Genomic DNA, 21,923 nt, shown 5'->3' with positions numbered 1-21,923 from the left:
AAATAACAGGTTTTCAAGGCCTTCTTAAAAGTATGCAATGTTGGAGCATGGTAGACCCCGCCACTGGCAAAGTATTCCAGAAGTGTGGGGCAACTGCAGAGAAGGCCCTCTCACCTGAGGTCATTCACCAGACTGCTCTCACAAGTGGGCAAATGAGAAGGGCCTCTCTTGCTGATCTTAAAGTGCAGCAGGCTGATACGGGTGAAGGTAATTTCAGGTTTTAAAGATTAAAAACAGCCCTTCAAATTGCTCTCAGAAACACGCCTGTAACCAGTACAGCTGGGGCAGTATATGATCAAATCATCTTGCCCCCACAAGCACCCAGGCGGCTGCATTTTGCACCAGCTGAAATTTCTGAACTGTCTTCAAAGGCTGCCCCACATACAGTGCATTACAGTAGTCCAGCCTGGATGTCACTAGTGCATGGATAACTGAGACAAGGTCTGTCCCCTCCAGATAGGTTCACAGCTGGTGTACTAGCCTGAGCTGGTTAAATGCACTCCTGGACACTGCAGCCACCTGAGTTTCCCCAGATAGTGCAGAGGCCAGGAGGACTCCCACTTCGTCTTTTAGGGAGGAGTACAACCACATCTAAGACCAGTTGAAAACCTCCATCCAGAGTAGTATGTTTATTTATTATTTATTTATTTATTGCATTTTTATACTGCCCAATAGCAGAAACCCTCTGGGAGGTTTACAGAAATTAAAACCATGAAGACTATTCAAAATATAAAACAAACAGTATAAAAGCATAGTATAAAATGCAATATAAAATCACAACCAGGATAAAACCAAGCAGCAATGCAAAAATTAACACAGATTTAAAACACAAATTTAAAACAGCAAAGTTAAAATTAAGTTGATAAGATTGTTAAAATACTGAGAGAATAAAAAGGTCTTCACCTTGCATCTAAAAGAATATAATGTAGGTGCCAAGCAAACCTCTCTAGGGAGCTCATTCCACAACCGGGGTGCCACAACAGAGAAGGCCCTCCTCCTGGTAGCCACCTGCCTCACTTCCTTTGGCAGGGGCTCGCAGAGAAGGACCCCTGAGGATGATCTGAGGGTCCAGGCAGGTACATATGGGAGTAGATTGGTTTCCCAATCACAATACCTCCATCTTGTCTGGATTCAGTTTCAGCTTGTTTACCCTCATCCATTCCAAAACAGCCTCCAGACACTGGTGCAAGAGTTTCTCAGCCTTCCTGGGATATGTTGATGGAAATGAAAGCTATTGCTGAATATCATCTGCATACAAAGATGACACTTCAGCCCAGACCTCCTGATTAGTCTGCCTGTGCCTTGCCACTTGACAGTTGCTGAGGAGGCAGACGAGAACTTCCATTCGCAGAGAGCTTCCATTTGCAATCAGCAGTCTAAAGCTGCAAATTAGTATTACCTCACGGGAAGCTGACTTTTACTTCACTGGGCCTTTGGTCCATCTACTTCAGTACTGTCTACACCAGCCTTCCACAACCTGGTGCCCTCCAGACGTGTTAGACTACAACTTCCATCATCCCCTGCCACCATGGACATTTCTGGATGGAATGACGGTAGTTATAGTTCAACACATATTAAGAGTGCCAAGTTGGGGAAGGCTGGCTACTCACTCGCTGGGGCCCCCCAGGGTTTCAGACAGAAATCTTTTGCAACCCTGTCTGGAGATGCCAGAGATTAAAACTGGAATTTTCTGCATGCGAAGCACGCATTCTCCCAGTGAGCTGTGGGGTGGATGCAATCCATGTGAAAAATCATCTGCAGCCCTAACACCCTCGGGCTTTTGCCAATGGGATGGTTCAAGCTGGGATGCCATCCATTTGCATTTTGAAAGCTTTTTAGAACTCTTTATTTTGGCAGAGCTGAGTGTATATGGAACGTCGTAATTTTACTATGTGTGTGTTTTTAAATATACTGGTGAAATCAAACCAATCCAATGTGGCACCAAACAGAACTCTGGACCGTGCTGCCCCTTAAAGCTGTGCCTGGTGTGGCTTGAATCAGCTATGAATCAGCTGTCCTTGGAAACAGCTTGATTGTGAATCAATTGTGAATGGATTGGTTGGAATCAGCTTGTTGGAACCAATTGTGCTTGGTGTGGCTTGAATCAGCCTGGCTGATGAGCTGAGCAGATTGTGGACATTCATTTCCCTATTAGGACATAGGAAGTGACCTTATACCAAGTCAGACCATTTGGCCCATCTAATTCAGTATTGTCTACTGACTAGGGTGACCATATGAAAAGGAGGACAGGGCTCTTGTATCTTTAACAGTTGTATTGAAAAGGAAATTTCAGCAGGTGTCATTTGTATATATGGGGAACCTGGGGAAATTTCCTCTTCATCACAACAGTTAAAGTTGCAGGAGCTATACTGCAGCTATACTGTGACCAGATTTAAAAGAGGGCAGGGCACCTGCAGCTTTAATTGTCGTGATGAAGAGGGAATTTCACCAGGTTCTCCATATATACAAATGACACCTGCTGAAATTCCCTTTCCAATACAACTGTTAAAGATACAGGAGCCCTGTCCTCCTTTTCATATGGTCACCCTACTACTGATTGCGACTCCAGGCCTACCTGGAGACACTGGGGATTGAACCTGGGACCTTCTACGTGCAAAGCAGGGCCTCTGCTGCTGAGCTATGGCCCTTCCTCTCGGGGGAGACTTCTTTGGCCTTTCTAAAAGAGGGCCAGAAAAGAACTGGGACAAACAGACTACCAAATGATATTACCTATTGCGTCTGGAATGAAAAAGTTGTAACCAAGGAGACTGTAGTGAAGCACAGACGGAATGATCCCTTTTAAACCAGCGTAGCTCCAGTCAGATCGTCGCGGGTTCATTTGGAGGAAGAGTGGCAGGTGGCTCGCTCTGGAAGCAATGAAAACAGCTGGGCAGTCAAGCCAGAAACCTTCAAATGCACAATAATCACTCCGGGGGAAGACCCATTATTGCCTCAAAGTCACAAACAGCGTTGTAAGGAAATGGGCATGTCAGCGAGCCACGCGTCTGTTTTCTGACACAGTCAAAGGGAGTACAGAGGCTGTTTGATGCAACTTGAATTCTGAACAGGAAACACTCCAAACTGCAACATTTTACTGCAGGTCCTGATTATTCCTCCCATTTCTGGTGTTCAGGCTGTGAGTGTCATTGCTTAGGTAGCCAAAACAGTTAGGGTGAGGGGAAGGTATGAGCAAGCTTGGCAAAACCCCAAAGTCTTTAAAACAAAGTACCTCAGGAGGAGCAGGGAGGGAGGACATGAGGACTGAGCATGTGCAGTGGCCACCGAATGCTGACTGACTATTGCAGGGAGGGAGGGATTGCTAGACAGAAGACCAAATGAGAGGGAGAAATGGAATAGAGGGGCAAGAATGCTGAACAGCAGCATTCTACACTGCAACATGCTGTTGCAGGCAGTAGAGGCTGATGGCTCCGATTTCAGGGGGGCTGTGAATCCATTCTGGGTTTTAGTCAGAACCAGCCAGAACTCTAAAAGAGGTATCCAAGTGCTGACCCTATTTGAGGGATGAGGTTCACTGCCTTAGATCGCTCCTTTGGAGTTCTGACTAAAACCCAGAATGGATTCACAAACCCACCAAAACCAGAGCCACCAGCCTCTATGGTCACAGGCCCCACTCCCCACCCCCAATGTCTCTAATCCCCTTCCTTGAAACACAGGAGCAGCTTCTCAGAGTGATGCTACTTCTGGTTCCTGCAGGAAGGCAGCATGGAATCCCTCATATGGACTTACTTTCTGCTGCAGGCACTAGAAAGCAAGAGAAACTGTTGGCAGAGAGAGAGAAAGGGAGGGAGGGAGTTAACACACAGGGAAGGAGGGGGGCGCTTTTAGCCTAGCAAGGCAGTAACATTGCAATGATTGGACAGTCTTAGAAATATACATCATTCAGAGATTTTGCCTGAGACAAACCTTGTGCCAGCACTAATTATTGATGAATTTCCCAGTGTAGCAGCCATCAGGGCTAAGATGCGGATGTACTTATCCCCTCTGAGTCCTGTGGGAGGCGGGATGGCTTGCTCCATAAACAAGTTGCCTTCACCACCTTCAAAAACCACATACTCTGCTCCCAGTCGCTGCTTCAAGAAGCTCACTTGGTCCATGTACCAGAGCACTGCTGCCTGGCTGGTTACATTCAGGCAAGCAGAAAACTGCCCTTTCCATCGGCTGAGCAGTGGCACCTGCAATAGGAAAGTGGACATTAGAAGGACACTGTTTGAATCGTTGGCTAATTACTGTATACAGTTTAGCAAGCAATTCATTCCTTGGTGTCTTGGATCCAGGACCCTGACCTCTCATCTGATGTTCCTGATGCTCCTGAGTTAATGGATCATGGTGGAGGCTTGGTTACAGAACAACATCATAGTTCCCACCACCTTAAGATCTAGAAAGGCCCCAGAGACCAGCTCCCCTTTGTCAAGAGAAGGTCATTATTGTGAGAATGAAGATACCGTTTCACTGCAGTCACGTCTATGTCATTGCTGCCCAAGGCTGCTGAAGCAGACCAGGCCTCTTTTAGGGAGAAGGTCTCAGCCAAAAGGGAGGCAGGACTAATCAGCCTAAAGGAAGCCAAAACCATATTTAAGGCTCAGTCACAATCTGCTGCTTGTTGGAGCAACATGCAGGGAAGCTTGTCCAGCTTCCACCCCAGCATCACTCAGAGCTCTCCATGGTGCTGCTCTATTTCCGGTCTCTCTGGGAAACTGACTTCTGCTTGATCACAATCCACTGTACATTACCTGCCCTCAAGTGAACTGGACAACACTTTGCCAGCTAAACACTTTGTAATATAGCCAGCTAAACACTTTGTAATATCCCAGTTAGGCATTCTTTTGTATTAAAACAAATTACAATGGCGTTATTAGACAAAGGCTTGAGTTATATTTCTGCCCAGCTGTGGAAGAAGGGGTTGGTATATCCTATCCTGATTTTCTTTTTGCAGTATCGTATATCAAATTATAGACTGTGGCTTGAATCCACAATCTTCCTCCCACAGATGAAAGGGCTGCTTCTGTCCATGATCCAATGGAGCATTATTGTTGGCAGAATGGGGGATGAGGTGAACTTACCATGCAGTTCACTATGCTCCCTGAAAATCGGCTCCGGACAGTTGAGAGACCTTCTCGAGTAGTGTCAGAGGTGATACTGGGGGCTGCAGAGTATAGAGCACTCAGCTGGCTGAGGCAACCCTGTTCCCAACCCATACTCTAATCACTATATTGTGACTTGTGAGGGTCACTGTATGGATATAATTGATTAATATAAAGGAAGATGGTTTGCAGATCTAGTTTTATTACCCCCATGAGTTATAGATGGGTGTGCTCTCAGGGTCAACAAGCCTTGAAATCCTTTATTTGCTATTATTATTATTATTATTATTATTATTATTATTATTATTATTATTATTATTTATTTATATAGCACCATCAATGTACATGGTGCTGTACAGCTTTCCAGTAGTCCTCTTAATTCATAGGGACCACTCATGAGTGTGTGGTTTCAAGGTTATGCTCACTGAATTACTGCACACCTTGTCTCAAGTTCTGTACATGACAGAGGTACACCTCTGTATTAATGTGTGTCATCAGCACTAAAACTATTTTATTAGCTCATTAGATTTAAATTTTTAAAATAATCATCTGCTCTATTATATTTTTAATAATACATTGCCTGAAAGATGTTACTTTTACAAACGTTGTCAAAGATATCGCTATATTTCCCTGTAATCAATTACAGGCCTGAGGCTAGAGAGCTATTGCTGAAGCAGAGCTTAATTTGTTCCATTAGTTATGGAGGGCCTTACTCAACTTTACAATCTGATTGGATCCCTCAACATAATTTTTCCTCTACAAGCAGCTTGGGCGAATCCTCGATTTGGATTAGGCCTCTGGCTCCCCCCAGCCCACCTCTTCAGCATATATTTTCTCATCTCTGACTGTATGTTTTGTCCTCTGCAGCCAACAGCAGCTCCAGAGAGTGGTTTGGATTAGGCCCACGGCAGAGGGTCAAAGGGTATTTCCTGCTTTGCCAGGGACCCATCCAAAGAGGGGGGTGGGTGGGTAGCGGGGTGCTTTTTGAAGAAGAAATAGGACGTTGCCAATCCAATCACACCTTTCCTAGACAAGATGTTCGGCCTTTAGGGTCTGCTCAAGTGTGCTGCGCAAGCCAAGCCATCTTTATGCCTCCTGGTTCCTTCCACTCTAGGAACAGCTAGATGCAATTGGTCAAACGAAAGAGACAATATTAAGGATGTGTACCGAGTAGTCGCCAGATTCTGAGTGGTGGCTCAGCCAAAAGTCCTCTTTGCCTTCTTGCAGAGACATCTGAAAAGGTTGGGAGTTGATGCTCGCATAAGGGGACAGAGTGATGGCAAGTTTTAGAGGTTTTATAAGTGAGTAGTCCATGGCTAGTCTTACAGGATGCAGCCTTTTCCTTCTCAGCACAGGTAAATATGTGTGGTCCTGTGAGAAGATCAACAATAATTTCATTTGTGGAATTACCATGGTGGCTGAAAATTCTGCCCCGTAGCTCTGCAGCTTGTCCAGCCACCCCCACCCCCCCACTCTCTGATCCACATACCGTATTACGAAGCAGCATTGTGGAAAGCTCGTTGACAGTGATTAGCCCCTCCCCGAGATGATGTCTTTGCAGGCTGTTGAAGAAAGATCTTAATCCTCGCTCCATTCTGGCAGCAGAATCTGCCACCCCATAATACTTCCAGATAGGCAACCTGCATTGGTAGAACGAAAAAGAGGAGTCTTGCTTGATGTGATCAGCTAGTTATTTGTCTGGTTTAAAGATTTTTCAAGGTGAGGAGAAAACCACAAACCCAACATATCTGAACCAGGACCTCTCTGTGTAGATAGAAAAAGGAAGGGGGCCTCTTATAAGCAGATGGCAGTGTTCATAGTACAAGAGGGATGCAAGGATTCATGTTTGACCAAATTGAACTAAAGCAAGGGTGGGTAACCTACAGCTATTGGGCCGCTTGCGGCCCTCGGTCTAATTTCAAAAGCCCTCTGCATGTGATCAATTCAGGCCTCTGGCAAGAGTGATCTGTCCCTTCCCTGGCAGCCCACTGCATAACAAGGAAGAGGGGGGGGAGAGAAAAGGGTGTGTCAGAAAGTGACAGAAAAGAAAGGACCCACCCACTTTTATCTCTGGCTTTGCCCACCACTGATGTCATCCCTGCACACTGCCGACCAGTGGTCACCAACAAATTACCCACGAGGGAATGTAGCTGTCAAGAGAAAAATGTGGCCCACCCATAAACTAAAGGGATCCAATACACAACCAAACACAGCACCTGTAGCAAAGGAATTGTCACGTTAGGCGACATCAGCAGACCACCTTGCTCAGCATTTTGTCTATCAACAGTGGTCAGCCTGCTATTTCAAGAAAGCTCAGAGGTGTCCCCTCTCGGCTTATTAATCTCTAGCATTTGGCAGGTTTTGGAAGGTGGAAATTAAGGTTGTGCTTTGTGGCTGCCATGATTAGTAGCTACCAGTTGATATATTTTCCCTGTGTCGTATTTTTCACCATTGGCTGAGCATTCATTTTCCAGAGTTCTACCGCCACAAGCCACACAACAGTTAAAGTGCCATCTCTAGTACACCAATATTGATAATCAAAATCAATGGTCACGGTCACACTCTTTTATAGGAGTTAAAGAGTGCAGTATTTACGAGCAATAGTGATTGGCTGAATATATGCATCACTGTACTGCTAGTGGATGCAACCGAAATGTTCTCTCATGTGCCACTGTCATTAGTTATAGCCACTCCTAAGAAAAGCTAAGGCACTTGATCATGTCAGCAATCCCTGAAGGACTTCACAAGGGCAAACTCATTCACCGCCAATGTTCTAACTAGTGTTAAAAAGGGTTGCATTTATAAGAACTAAATGCTCATTCTTTTAATTCATACTTAGGAGGAGGTTCTATTTAACAAGCTATTGGCCACTCATAATGAGCATGTTCACAGTAAGGGCCAAACATGATGTCACAGACAATTATGTGTAACACAATAACGGAGCTGCTTATTTTAAAAAGGGAAAGCAGTGTCTGGACGTGTGATTTGGACTAGAGAAACTGGAGTGGACGGGTGCTTAACCCTTTCCCCCAGCCACGGTTTTGCCACTCAGGATGACTCCTCCAGCTGCTTCCCCCTTCCCCACGGGGTTTGTAAATGGATGTTTGGGACCACAGAGGAGAAAACAAGGGCCTCGTGTGTGTTTTTTATTAGGAGCAGAGAGGTGGTGGGTGAGGAAAGGGTGAGTTTCCCCAATCAGCTCATTGTTAGGTGTGTGTGTGTTTGTAATGACATCGGAGTGCTGTTATATGTGTTTGCATATGATTTGCAGCTAGCCCTCAGGATAAAGCTGCTCCTAATATCTTTAAGGTCTTGCCACTCAATAGCTACTTGGCTGTCCCTCCCCTGAAAATGTCCCAGTAGCTTTCTTACCTAAGCAGGCCATGATCTGGCAGCTGCCGTGGTTGTCCTGAGAACCGGCTTCCCACTTCCTGATGGGCAAAAGTGATGTTTTGACTGGCACACACCGTGTACTGCAGGGAAGCCATGTCATTGCCAAGGTTACTCTCCAGGCAAAAATGCTGGTTCCTCACTACCGAGAGGGAGATAGGGAGGTCTGAGCCACTCATCACAGTCACCCCTTTGGAGACAACAAAGAAAAAGGAATTGGTCAGTTAAGAGTTGTTTCATTTTCTCATACATTTGAAGCAATTCCAATATAATTCTTGATTGACAGTGAAAATTAAAAAATCTCTCTCCCCCCCACCCCCAATTTCTTTGAGGAGGATGAATATAGGAGAATAACCATAAATGTATCTCTCTAGTGTCTCTTTATTCTGCATTCAAGACCACAAGCTTCTTTGCGGCCTCTTAATTGCCCTGCAATGCAGAAAACTCTTTCACACCGAGGGCCAAATCCCATGTTGGAGAAGCTTTCAGGGGCTGCATTCCAGTGGTGGGTGGAGCCAAAGGCAAAAGAGGCGGGGCCAAAAACTGGCACCATATTTTAGCTTAAAGCTCTTACAGCCAGTTAACTAAGCCAAAGAAGAGGCATCTCAAAAGCTGCACAAAAGCTGGGAAAACACAAAATGATTGGTGGAAAGGGGTGGGGCCAGGGAAAAGGGGCGTGTCCTTCTGGGGAACCTCAGAAGGCCAGACTTAGCCCCTGGGCCTGAGGTTCTGCATCCCTGTTCTAAGTCAACCATGTATGGACTACAACTCCCATCACATCCAACCAGCATGCCCTAGCAGATTATTTTAGATGGGGATTATAGTAGTAGATGGATTCTTTGTGGCTCTGCTATGTGTACCAAAGTCACATAAGCCCTGTACACATGACCCAATTTTACCAGTTATGTATCTCATGGCTGAGACCATATAAACATTCTGTTGTTTACTGATGGAATAATATGAATAATAACTACAATTAAGTAAACAAAATCTACACATGCGTATGGAATGTAAACAGGTCTGTTTTGATTGTCGATGTGTATCATCTCCAAACGGAACACAGCATGGCAAGAGGTATTCCCTGCCTTCCAAGGTGGTTAATCCTGGGACAGGAATCCTGTTCATGATGTGATACTCAGCCCAGAGATGTGGAACATCCACCTTCAGGAAGAAGCCTATTCATTCTGCTCTTCTAAACTGCCATCAGGCAGCTGGAAGGTTTCGGACTCTTCACACTAGTGGCATGAAAAATGCTTTTTTGAAATGCTATTTTTTGCCACACGTGGACATTATTAACATGGGATAGAATGCAGAAGAGAAATCAAAAAGATATTCTATCTAGCCAATATAAGTTTTTACATTTGCATTATGGACAGATTTAAGCACAAACGCATTTATGCTTCATGTATGAAAATACCTTTTGGCTCCCGTCTGTCTATGAGGAATGCAGGGGCATGGCCTAATATTAGTCAGAGCGACGTGGCTGCGTGAGGTGGCACATGGTGGGTGGTGTGGATGGGGTAACATCAGCCCACTGGCTGTTCTCTGTTGGAGGAGATAATTGTGTGTGTGTGCTACACAGACTGCTCTGCACCCTGTAAGGTAGCCTTACTGGTACTAAAATTAGCCTATATGCAGCCTTGTCTTGTCAATTTCCTAGTACATTACCTACCTTATTTCATAGCTCCCTTTGACATCTGAAAGGTACAAGGAAATTGACACGGCACATATATTGGATAGCCATAAGTGCGCTTACTCACCTCCAGTAGACACATCATCATCATCACCCCATCTGCACATTTTTGAAGCACCAAAAAAAAAAAAAAAAAGTGGCAAATGAGTGCCACTCCTTCTGAAGTGCCATTTCGGCATCGGTGTGGGGCAGTCACTGGCGAAGGAAGGTGGAGGTGATACCGCCAAGATTGTGAAGAGAAGCATGGAGATTTTTTCCAATCTTGCCAACCATCTCTTTCGAAAACCCCAGCAACCCATGATAAAATTGCTCACCCAGGTTCAGACAGGGGAGTACATGGAGGGGAAATGTGCACACCTGTTATGCCTTACCTAGAGGAGGATTCATCAGATGAAGAAGAGCGGGGACAGCCAGCACAGCAGCCTCCAGCTCTCCACCTGGCTCTGGCTGGGGCCTGCTGTGCTGGCTCTCCTCCTCCTCCTCTTTCGGTGAAACCTCCTCTAGGTAAGGCATGACAACACCTGCAGTAAGTGCTACAAAAAGGAGCAGCAAAAAAGAGGGGAGTTAGTAACTTCCATTTCTGGACTAGCAAGAGACTTGGGGAAGTGTTGAAAAGGTGAAGGACACTGAGAAATGCCAGTTCAACATGTTAAAATGAGAGGATCACAGTCCCGGGAGGGAGATATTCTCCCCTCCTTTTTTTGATGCACCTGTGCGCAAATTGCCCTATATGCAGCCTCATCTTGTCAATTTCCTTGAACCTTACCTACTATATATGAGAATTTGCTACCCTCTCATGAGGCAGCTGCTTCACTCTAGCTAATTGTTGGGCTGCCCTTGTCCAATCCACATTTAAAGCCATGGATGTGTAATCTATAGTTTCACAGTGTTGGGAAATCAAGTGAGGAAAAGCAATCTTACCAGTGGATCCCAAAAAATATCTTTCTAAGACTGAGCCGTAGGCATTTGGGGTTTGGGTAAGGTTGCTGATAATGAATGGTTGGGACTTGATGTTCACGTTGTTCAGAGGCCAGTGCTGGGTGCTGACACTTGCGCCTCCGTACCAGGACATATTTACCATGGAAAAGCAGTCCTGCAAAGTAAGATAAAAGAGAGAAAATCATGTAGAAGAACAGCTTTGGTTCTTAAGAATGAGAAGGAGTCTAGCCTCACGAATTTGCTGTGGGAAGCACTAGGCCAGGAATAATGTAATACACAAAATACTGAACATACAAGAATAGGCCTCTAAGCATGATCACAGATGCTGGAGCCAATGCACCCCTACATCTTCATAGGCAATATCACCGTTAGGAGGGGTACTGAGCCTCTTTTAGCCTGAGGTCTGAATTCTGTTTTGGAGAAGCTCTCAAGGGTTGCATTCCAGTGATGGGCAGGGCTGAAAACAAAAGGGGTGGGGCCTAAATACCAAAAATACCGGCGTATGTTAGGCTACAGTTCTTACTGCCAGTAACCAAGCCTTAGGAGAGGCATATTAGAATGGGGAAACAAAAGCTAGGAAACCACTGAATGACTCATGGTCAGTGGAAAGAGGGTGGAGCCAGAGGAAGGGGCGGGGCTACCTGGGAACCCCAGAGGGTCAGATTTGGACCCTAGGCCTGATATATGACTTTCCTATATCCTGATCTCTCTTAAGATCCAGAGCAGACATGAAGCTACCTGATCATATATCCATGGTCAGGACTGTCAGATTGTGTGGGGTGGTGGTGGGAATATAGAACCACCAAGAGCCCATTTCTTAAAGCCTTCCAGTCTTTAAGCCACTGAATTACATGGATCAGTTGGTTCAGAATGAAAGTAGTCCAGTAACAGCCATTTTAACTCAGTATTCATGTTTCCTTTTTGCCTAACTATTTCTCATGTTACTTTCAGTAAATGTATTATAGTGTTCTTCCAGATGCGGCTTTTCTTGTGCAATCACCCTGCCTCATTCACAGACTTTTACACAGTCCAGACATCATTGCCTTACATTTGTAACTCTCCCATATTTTCCCACTAATTCTTTCAGCTTTTCTTACCAGAAAAACACACACCCATGATCACACAATCCCTTTTGGCTGGTGGCTGTGAGCCCTCCATCTGGAAGCACCCAGAATTACTGTAGCTAACAGAATGTAATGGTGTTAGTAAGACTGAAACCAGTTCTGATTTATCTCATATAAAATAATTTCTTGATTGTTTCATGATAAGGGATATGATTCTCTGGATCTGAATAATTAGTTTAACATTTTGATTATGCAAGCTCGCCAGGTGCCTTCAGCTTTGGCATTTTCATCCTATATTGGTTTATTGGGCCCTGGGAACATACAGCGGAGAGCTCCAGTAGGCATGAATTCTAAAGGGCTGCGAACAATGCCAATTCAATCCAGTGAAAATTTAATCCTTCCCGATTAATCTGCCTGCACTCACATACCACTATCGAGGGGTTGCTAATCTTGCCATTAAAAAAATGTCAAACAGGTAGTAGATAATAATAAATAACTTGGGGGGATAATTGCAGCGTTTGCTACTAATTGCCAGGATTATCATTCTTGACTTGAAAATAGTTTTCTCTGAACTGAAAAAGCCCCAATACTTCTCTAGATGTTAGAACATGGCTGCCAAGGCCTACTGACAGAGTTGAAAGTTCAGCCCTGTATTGCAATTATGGAATAAGCTGGCTAATGTACTATTCTTCCTTAAACCCCTTGGCCTGACTTCTAAGGATTAAAGGTTATTAGTCCCAATGTTACATACTCCTTCAGCTTACTAGGCATGCAGAAATGCTGCTAAAACAACCTGTTACAGAATGCTGCCATTGTTGGGCAATGTAAAACACACAAACTACATCGCGGTATATTCACAAGTAGTCTGGCTTTGTTTCCCTGAAGGTCAATAGGATGGAGCAACCTTCAGGAGAAATATAGCTGGCTACAATCCTCAATTGATTAACCATGAAGTAAATTCCACTGAATGGTGAGACATACTTTTGAGTAACATTTAGGATTGGGTCATATATTGTCTATATCCTCCTAGTTACTCTGGGTTTCTTTTCCATTTTATATATGAATTTTATATATGATTTTATATATGATGCTGCAACATGGCTGCCAAGGCCTATTGTCAGAGTTGGAAGTTCAGCCCTGTTTTAGAATGATGGAATAGGCTGTCCCCAGGAACACCATCACATGGACAAATGTAATGTGTGGAGTGGGCTAGCTCAGCTCTCAGCCACAATTCCCTTCAGCATGACAATGTAAAAAAACAACAACTAAGATGCAACTGCAATCACTGCAATGGCTGTAGATTACATCTATGCACACCTAGTCCAAGCGTTGTATTGATTCATACACCCCGGGATTGTATAGACTACCAGCATGTACCCACCACTAAAGTTATGCTGTAAATAATGCTCATAGACTAGAATGTCGTGAAATGGGCACATATTTCGTGGTTTATTATGTCTCAAGAGAAGCATGCTCATCACTCAATGTCTGCAAATCAAGTGATAACTTACATGTGTGAATGAATCATCAAAGATAGAAGATCACAGATCTTCTCCAGGGCCAGCCCACGATATTTTGCTGCCTGAAGCAAAGAACAACATAGTGCTTCTTCCTGCTGACTGGACTGGCAGATGCATCTATCTTCAACACTGATGATGGGACAGCATGGCCTACTGCATCTGAAAGCAGCAGGCTAACCTAGGGAGTGCAGACCAGGCTGCATGGCACACAGGTCTTTTCTCCAACACTTTGCTGCCAGCTTTCAGTGTCTACTGCCTGAGGCAACCACCACACTCTATCTGATGGTAGGGCTGGCTCTGGTCTTCTCTCATATTGTCAACTCAATTGGGCTTTCCAATTAGGTATGTATGAAAAATTTGTTTTTGTTTACAAAACATTCAAGCATGACCTGTATGAAGCCCTGAATAAAAGCATGAGCACACATCTATGTAAAATATTCACTGGACATGTGCTTTTGTTGGATTTGCACAACCTCCCAGTTCAATATTGCACAATTTTACTAATTTGAACAAGTTTCCCCTGCAGATCAGCCCCAGTTTAGTCTATGGAGAGAATCTGCACAAATTTAGGGAATTTGTGCAAATTTCACATTTGATCATTGCTCAGTTTGCCCAATTCTCATGTTCACGCAGAGCAAGAAGCAATTGCAAATGCGAACAGGAATCATGCGATGAGTGGGAAGATGATATTCAGAGAATCCTGGTGAACTCGAACATCAATCATTCTCCCATCTGTATTTCCAGTGAAGCTAGCTCACATATTCAGCTGCCTATCATTAACAAATCCACTTTCAAATGTTCAATATATGTGCAAGACAAGCAGCATTGTGGTGGGGGAGGCAGCTCCCATTCTGTCCTGCATTGGCTGCAGCAGACTCTGAGTAGGAGGCCGAAATCAAAACACAGTTAAGCAATCAGCTACATTACACACAGTCCTGAAGCCAAGTTAAGAAGGAATCCAAGGGTCATCAATTATAGGGCAAGGTGCAAGAGCCAAGGTAGAACATGCTGGAACTGCAAGAACAGTGTTGTTTCTAGACTGGCTGGGCAAACACTGAAGGCTTTTCCCATCAGAACCTACTGAGCCCAACCCAGGGCTCAGCTGCAGTACTGAGCCCTGAGTGCAAGTGGGCACTCCTTCACCTGGCCATGGTCTGAGCCTGCACCTTCAGACACCTGCATTCTCAGGGGCTGGGTAGTGGGTCAGCATCCCCCTCTGACTAGGAAGCAAAAGTGTATACTTTTGGGGGAAATAAGATCTGAAGTCCTATCTCCTGAGGGTCCAGGACCTTCATGGTCAGCCCTAGGATCTCCTGAAATGTCTTGTACCCCAGGTACATTTGGCTCAGAAGGCTCCAGATCATTGTCTGAAGAGGATTCCTCCAGAGGGAGCATGACACACCCCAACCTATGTCTGTTCATTATAATATCAATAAAGAACCCCAGCAGGTACAGATGTTGAATCTGTTGCCCCAATGCCACTCACACACCCCAAAATCTTCATTATACCCAGTTGAACTTTTTTAGGAGCTCAAGCATTCAGTAATGATGTTACTGAGAACCAGAATGGTGCAGTAGTTACCATATTGTATTAGGATGTGGCACACCCAGGCTTAAATACCAACTCACCCAATGAGGTTCAGTTGGGTTGCCTTGAGCCAATCAGTATCTTTCAGCCTGACCTACTCCACAGGATTATTGTGAGGATAAAGATTGTGGGGGCAGGGGAGAAAACTGTTCACTGTCCTGAACTTCTTGGAGAAAAGGTAGAATAAAAATGTGCTAAATAAATGAAATGTGTGAGGAAGTAAGGGCAGTAACAAATGCTGCTGCTCCACTTACACCATCGTTGTAGCGCTAGCAGAAGGGACCTCGAGTGCAATGCCAACAGCATTGCTTGCGCAATGAGTTCTTTGAAGAAATCCATCATGCCAGCATTCACTATTGCCATTGCACTCAGGTTCACTTATGCTAGTGCTACCTCGTTTAAGCAGAACTTCAGCATAGGATACTGCCCAAGCGATCCACATGCCTATATATTTAAAAAGTAGTAAATAGGAAAAGTACGCAAGGCTACATGGTTTTGACTCTGACCTGGCTGTGCTCCCATCTTATTGCAAAAAAATCATGAGGTTGTTATTTCATCTCAAATATCCTCATTGCCCCAAACCCTTGAAAAGCATTTTCTCCTGCTAAGTATGGGATCAGCAAGTTTTATCTCCCACATGATTGCATAATCACTGGCAAATATCACAAGGCTTCTTATGTGGAAGGCCAGACACATTTCAAGGGGGATTTGGAGTTTTCGAAGGTATAAGTGTTAGCAGTTATGCCATCTCATTTGCACAGTAAGGTCGGTCCACCACTCATTATCCCTGTGATGCTGATCACACAGTTTGGCTCAAGAGGAACTGGGGACGTGGAATGTGAAAATGACGTCTGTCTCAAACGGCTAGTTTCAAGGACTAAAAGCATGAGCTCCTCCTCACTGAGAGCAAGCTAAAGCCGATGCAACTTTCTCCACCTCAGCAATTTGCATCACACATATAGAGAGTGCGAACGTGAAATACTACCAAAGCAGTAAAGGTTCTACCCTTCCAAGATTATTTTTTTAGAATGCAGGATCTCATGTGGGAATCGTGAAGGTGCATCTGCACATGTCTGGTGTGTCCATCTACATAAGTACTGAACTGAGGACACGGGTTCCCAGCAGCATCACAGGGATGGTCCAGGCTGCACTGTCCCCATGACCAAACCACACTGTCCCCATCTGATCAGGGAAACTAAGCATCCATCTCAGTGCTAGAACAAGCCCTGTGTGGAACTGCATTAATATCTTCTGCACGCAGTTTTTATTTTAAAGGGTGGTGTATTTACCAAAACACCCATACACATATGCACACAGGATTACCGGTCATGATGACAGTACACTACCTCCAGTATGCCTCTAAAATGAGTTGTTGGGAGTGGAGGCTGGTGGCTCTGATGTCAGTGGGGCTGTGAATCTGCACTGGGTTTCAGTCAGAACTCTAAAGAGCAGGAGAGGGCTATTGCACTCCGGTCCTGTTTGTGGCCTTCCCATCAGCGTCTGGTGGGCCGCTGTGGGAAATTGGGTGCTGAACTAGACAGGCCTTTGTGTTCTTTTTTAAAGCTCTAAAATTTGATAAAATATAAAGTACAGATATTCACAATGTAAAATGCTTTTAATCCCCACCTTTCCCAGTTTATAGCCAATGCTGGGGAGAGAACATGCTTTTTTCCAGAGTGTTGACGTGAATATAATATAAAAGAGACATCACTGCAGATGAAATGCACACACATCCCACGACTGCATCTAGTTTTGTCAGGTCTGGGGAATGTCTCAAAAAGCTTCAAAACATCTGTTCGGTCAGGATGACCATGGGGCAAAAGAAACACATATGTACATCAAGAGCAAAGATGTCTTTATGATATCACCTTCAACTCTCTTAAAAATGACCGTTTGTTTGCAGTCCAAACTAGGGATGGGCAAACGAGTGATGTTCAAGTTCGCCAGCATTCTCTGAAGACTGTCTCACCACTCATGTCACGTTCCGGGTTCCCGTTCGCATTTGCAACCACTACGCACTTTGCACTAATGGGAAACTTGCCCAAACCGAGCAGCAGTAAAACAGGAGATGTGCGCAAAGCTCCCCAAATTTGCTCCGATGTCTCCAAATTTATGTTACTCTCCTAATTTGGCAAATTTCCTCCATAGACTAAAGCAGGGCTGATTCAGTCTACTGAGAAAATTTTTACGAATGAGGAAATTTGTTCAAATTGAACTGGGAATCAGGAACGAAACAAACATAAACACATGTTCAACCATTTATGAATATTTTCAGCAAACACATGCTTGCCTTCATGTTCCGGACTTTAAACAGGGAATGCTAGTATGTTTTGTGAGCAAAAACAACATTCTCATATACTCCTAGTCCCAACATCTCCATTTTGATTACTCAGTCATTGATATGGAACTGAATACTGCTGTGCGTTCTCTGCCTTATAGTGCAGTCAGGCAAAAAGTTGTAGGCATCACTCTACACTTGAGATGTCTTTTATTCTAGAGGATTATTGTTTATGAGCCCATGGTAACCTGAAGTATGGCAAGGTCCTTTTGGTTCTCTGTGACTCACGCTCTCTCTCATCCTAAATGTCAGCAGAAATGTCCACGTCCCCAAACTCTGAAAGGGGTTGGCTTCATTTTGAGACTTGTGGTGTCTCCAGATGTGGCTTTTACTGAGCCTTCACCCTGCTTCATTCACAGAATGTTACGGAGGGTCCAGATGTTGCTGCCTTCCACTGGTAGTCACCTCCCCCCATGTTTTCTCATTGCTTTGTCCGTCTTTTTATTACTGCAAAAAAACTGTTAAGAAAAGACGGAATAGCTGCACAGTGCCTTTCAGGAACCCTGTGTCTGGAAGCACCCTTTAGTTAGGCTACAGTTAAACTTCCTTGACATATAAAAAGACCAGGCAAATTCAAGCCTAAAACAGAAAGCTTTACTGATTTTGAGGCATTTGACCCAACTGTGACCCTCACGCTCAAAACAGAGGGTGCTTCCAGATGGAGGGTTCCTAACACTACCAATCAAAAGACATTGTCCAGGTAGTCTGTCTTTTCGCCCTTTCTGTGGAAAGGGAAAATATGGAAGAAGCGATGGGGAAACATGGGAGAAACACAAATGGATGATATTTTGATCTAGACCTGCCATAACATTCCATGAATGAGGCAGGGTGATTACATAATAAAAGCCTCTTCTGGAAGCACCCCAAATGGCTTAATTAGAGCTGTTTGTAGTGTTATCTGACCTCTTCCACCTGTTTCTGTCTTTCCAGGATCCTGAAATGTAAAATGTAAAATTACCTCTTTCATACAAAAAATATTGACTGCACGGATTTTGAGTTAATTTCATGTATGACTAGCTAATTTCAGTATGGAATAAAACAAAATTAGGCATATGTGGTACATACAGAAAAAGAAATAGGGCATATCATCCACTGATTTCAGAAGCTATTTTCATTAAAGAAAAGTTTGCATTTCCCATTCAAATATAAAACGAGTGGAATTTTGCTTGATTTTTTAAAAATAATTATCTCCCATTTTCTGTTCTGCACTAGCAATGTTTCGTATTCCATACTAAAGGATTTTTTTACATCACCCATGAAAACTTACTTCCATGTAAATTTACTTTAGATCACATCCTTTTGTATGATTCTACATACATACCTATATTTCAATGTCCCATTGTAAAATCCTTTCCACAAAATATTTTTAGCACTGTTTACTATTTGATTGGAACCTATTTACTTTGAAGAAATTCCCATTCATTTCAACTGGACATTTTCAAGTATGTATGTTTAGCATTGCAAAGATGAACTTGTATGAAGATCAGACATCCAGGAAACACCAAAATATCCTTTGCAGCTTTGCATATCTAGAGAAAAGCACCGTTCTTAGATTTCAGTGCTGCTGCAGAGAGATTTCTTACTTTCAGAATTGCTTTAACCCCCCCCCTTTTTTTAAAAAAACACAAGATAAAGACTTGTGTTATCACTCTATAACCAATAATCTGAACTATTAGCCCTTGACTGTTGTAGCTACTGGCCTTTCTTAGCTTATCATTTTCATTGTGATGTTATGCATTTTTATTTCTTTCATTTTTAGACACACATCTCTTCCATTCTCTGGTTAATCACAAAACTGCCATGGTGCAGTGAACATTGACTTCGGATTTAGTTGGCTGATTTATTAATGCATTGTTGTCATATTTTATTTTGTGCAGACAGTTGAATATTTTCCATTACACCTTGAGATTCTCAGAGGGTTTATGCAGAAGATATTGTTTACAGGATTGTCGTAAACTGGGGACACAGAAATATTATTTTTCTACATTTCCTGCAAGAACCAACTTTAATGTGGCAACTCTTTGTTATGATTGCCACTGTTGTTAGTCATCTGACGTCTAAGAGGGCAGGTGTTCAGTCTTTGCTCATATCCCTGCATGCCACCTTACAAGAGCTGAGGATCTGCCCTATAAAGTTAGTTGTGGAGGATGCAATATAAGCAAAACAGTTTTGTGAAATAAACCGAGGGTGTTGCTAGTTACCTTTAGCTTCACCTGGCAGTGCAGAGGGGTCCAACTGAAGCTGTAGCAGTCCGTGTTGGAGGAAAGACTTGCTTCCAAGGAGATCTTCAGGTCTGCCATGGCTTCCCAGGTGTAGCAGAATTCTGTTTTGTTCAGCCAGCACAGGTTCTTCATGAAAGGCACCTCCACATCTGGGAAGCTTCTCACGTTTATCACCAGCAAGGTTTTCTCTTCGCTCAGAGTCTGCAGGACAAGGGAGTGAGCTTTCCGGTCCCAGGTCAGGCCGCTGGCGCTCCCTCTCAGGATCCAGTTCTTGTTTGGCTGATCCACCACTTGCCAGTAAATAATCCCAATGGTCATTACAAAGAACACAGCCACCCCGAGGCAGGCAATGGCGCCTTTCCAGGTCTCATTCATTTCCTTCAGCCCCGAGTCCCACGTCACCTCTGGGATCGGACTCGGGTTCCTGGGACGATTGTGAGGCATTTTACCATATGCAGGATTATTTTAAAAAATATATAATAATGATCTAGCAAGGAATTCCAGGCCATACAGAAGAACTCTTTGAGCTTTGCAAGAAGCTCTGTTCAAATTTGAGCCTTTCCCCCCTGCTGTCCATGCATAATTCTACACTGTCCCTGCCCGGAGGAGGAGGAGGAGGAGGAGGAGAGGCGGGGAGCAAAACGAGTGGGGAAAGGTAAAACTTTTCAAAGCTTTCCCCAGCACTTCTCACTGCATGATTCAAAGAGAGACGTAAGTCTGGGAAAGTGATCCTAGACAGTTCCGCACTAGAGAGAGCCTGCAAAATATAGCTGCAAGTCGGTCGTGTCAGATCCGTTTGCCCCAGTCAGATTTGTCACAGGTGTTTGAGCCATGACGTTTCTTGGGCATGTCAGGCTGTGCCTAATCAGGAGCTCTGTCCATAGCTCAACAGAAGCCCTCAGGCGCAGGGGGAAGCCTCCGTCCTACACGAGAGAGAGCCTGATTACAGACCTTGCCAGTGGGTGGTAGCTGTGTTAAGACACTACACACGACCAGTTGAACTTATTCCACATGTCTGGGTTGGGATGGAAGCTTTTGAAGCACAACAGACCACCAAAATGGGCTGGTTTGCTTTGAGAGCATTGTTAAAGATCACTTGGTCTGACAAAAGTTAAAACCTAGGAGTGTAATATAAGAAACGTGTCCTTATATTCTGTTGAGCCGCAACAGTTATGGAGAGGGAAAATACTCATCTCATCCATCCTTGGTGGTGTAAATAAGCACAGGGGCCTTGAATGTCAATTTACATTAGTGAAAGTTTGATTCTTACAGTGGAAGACTTTACACTGTCAGATGACTGTGTTATTTTGGCAACAAATGATAGGAAGATGAACTCAGTCTGCTCAGCTCAGCTCAGCTCTACACACACACACACACACACACACACACATCTTTTTTAAGAGGTGTGCAGGGCAATCCTATGCATCTTTATTCAGAAGTAATTCCTATCATGTTCAATGGGGTTTACACCTTGTTAGGTCTGTTTTAGAATTGCAGCGGAATTGACTTTATCATGAGGAATCATGGTCCTATGTGCCTCTCTTTTTAAAAATACTGTTTCTTACTTTTAAGGCAGATTCAGAACCCCTAGGTCTGAGGGCTCTTCTGCAGAAAAAAGAAGAAAATATTACTTAAAATATCCCAGTGAAACCCACAAAAGATCAACTTCTCACTGATATAAATTGGACTTCTAAGGAGACTCTGGGGCTGTCTTCATGGTGCCAGGTGGGCTCTGCCTCCCTCTTCAACCCTGCGCTTTCCCTCTCCCAGGGCAGTGTCAGGTAATCCCGATGCCAAGGAGGAAATGTGGGGTTTGTGGGCAGCCATCCAGGTCCCAGATCTGGTCACCTTCCACCAGGCTCTGCCCCTGGGTTGACCCTGGATTGACTGCAGAGCAAAATTACATGGCAGAAACGCCACATTGACATTGCTCCGTTAGAAATGCAGTGTCGTGGGGAAGCCCCATGGTGGCTGTGAAGCTGCGCCTGCATTGTCTAACCAATGCAGTGCAGATCCACAGCCCCAGCGGGGCTTTCCCCACATATAGACAGCCTCTCTGCATTTATA

At 44.2% G+C, this 21,923-nt stretch overlaps 1 protein-coding gene across 1 annotated transcript in view; it reads right to left on the bottom strand.

Moving 5' to 3' along the window:
• Positions 1 to 20,451, bottom strand: part of LOC134393681 (SITS-binding protein-like) — a 39,474-nt gene extending 19,023 nt beyond the window's left edge. Inside the window, exons 1-7 of the mRNA XM_063118743.1 lie at positions 19,836 to 20,451; positions 11,107 to 11,278; positions 8,475 to 8,682; positions 6,592 to 6,742; positions 6,270 to 6,473; positions 3,925 to 4,193; positions 2,731 to 2,867 (exon numbers count right to left, since the gene is read on the bottom strand). Of these exons, the coding sequence (XP_062974813.1) occupies positions 2,731 to 2,867; positions 3,925 to 4,193; positions 6,270 to 6,473; positions 6,592 to 6,742; positions 8,475 to 8,682; positions 11,107 to 11,278; positions 19,836 to 20,300 (1,606 nt within the window). The 5' untranslated portion in view covers positions 20,301 to 20,451. The remainder of the gene's footprint in view (positions 1 to 2,730; positions 2,868 to 3,924; positions 4,194 to 6,269; positions 6,474 to 6,591; positions 6,743 to 8,474; positions 8,683 to 11,106; positions 11,279 to 19,835) is intronic.
• Positions 20,452 to 21,923: the final 1,472 nt, after the last annotated feature.

The sequence above is a fragment of the Elgaria multicarinata genome, chromosome 2 (genome assembly GCF_023053635.1).
Source record: "Elgaria multicarinata webbii isolate HBS135686 ecotype San Diego chromosome 2, rElgMul1.1.pri, whole genome shotgun sequence".
Lineage (NCBI taxonomy): Eukaryota > Metazoa > Chordata > Lepidosauria > Squamata > Anguidae > Elgaria > Elgaria multicarinata.
Note: the sequence above shows the minus strand (reverse complement) of the source record. Positions and strands in the feature narration are given on the sequence as shown.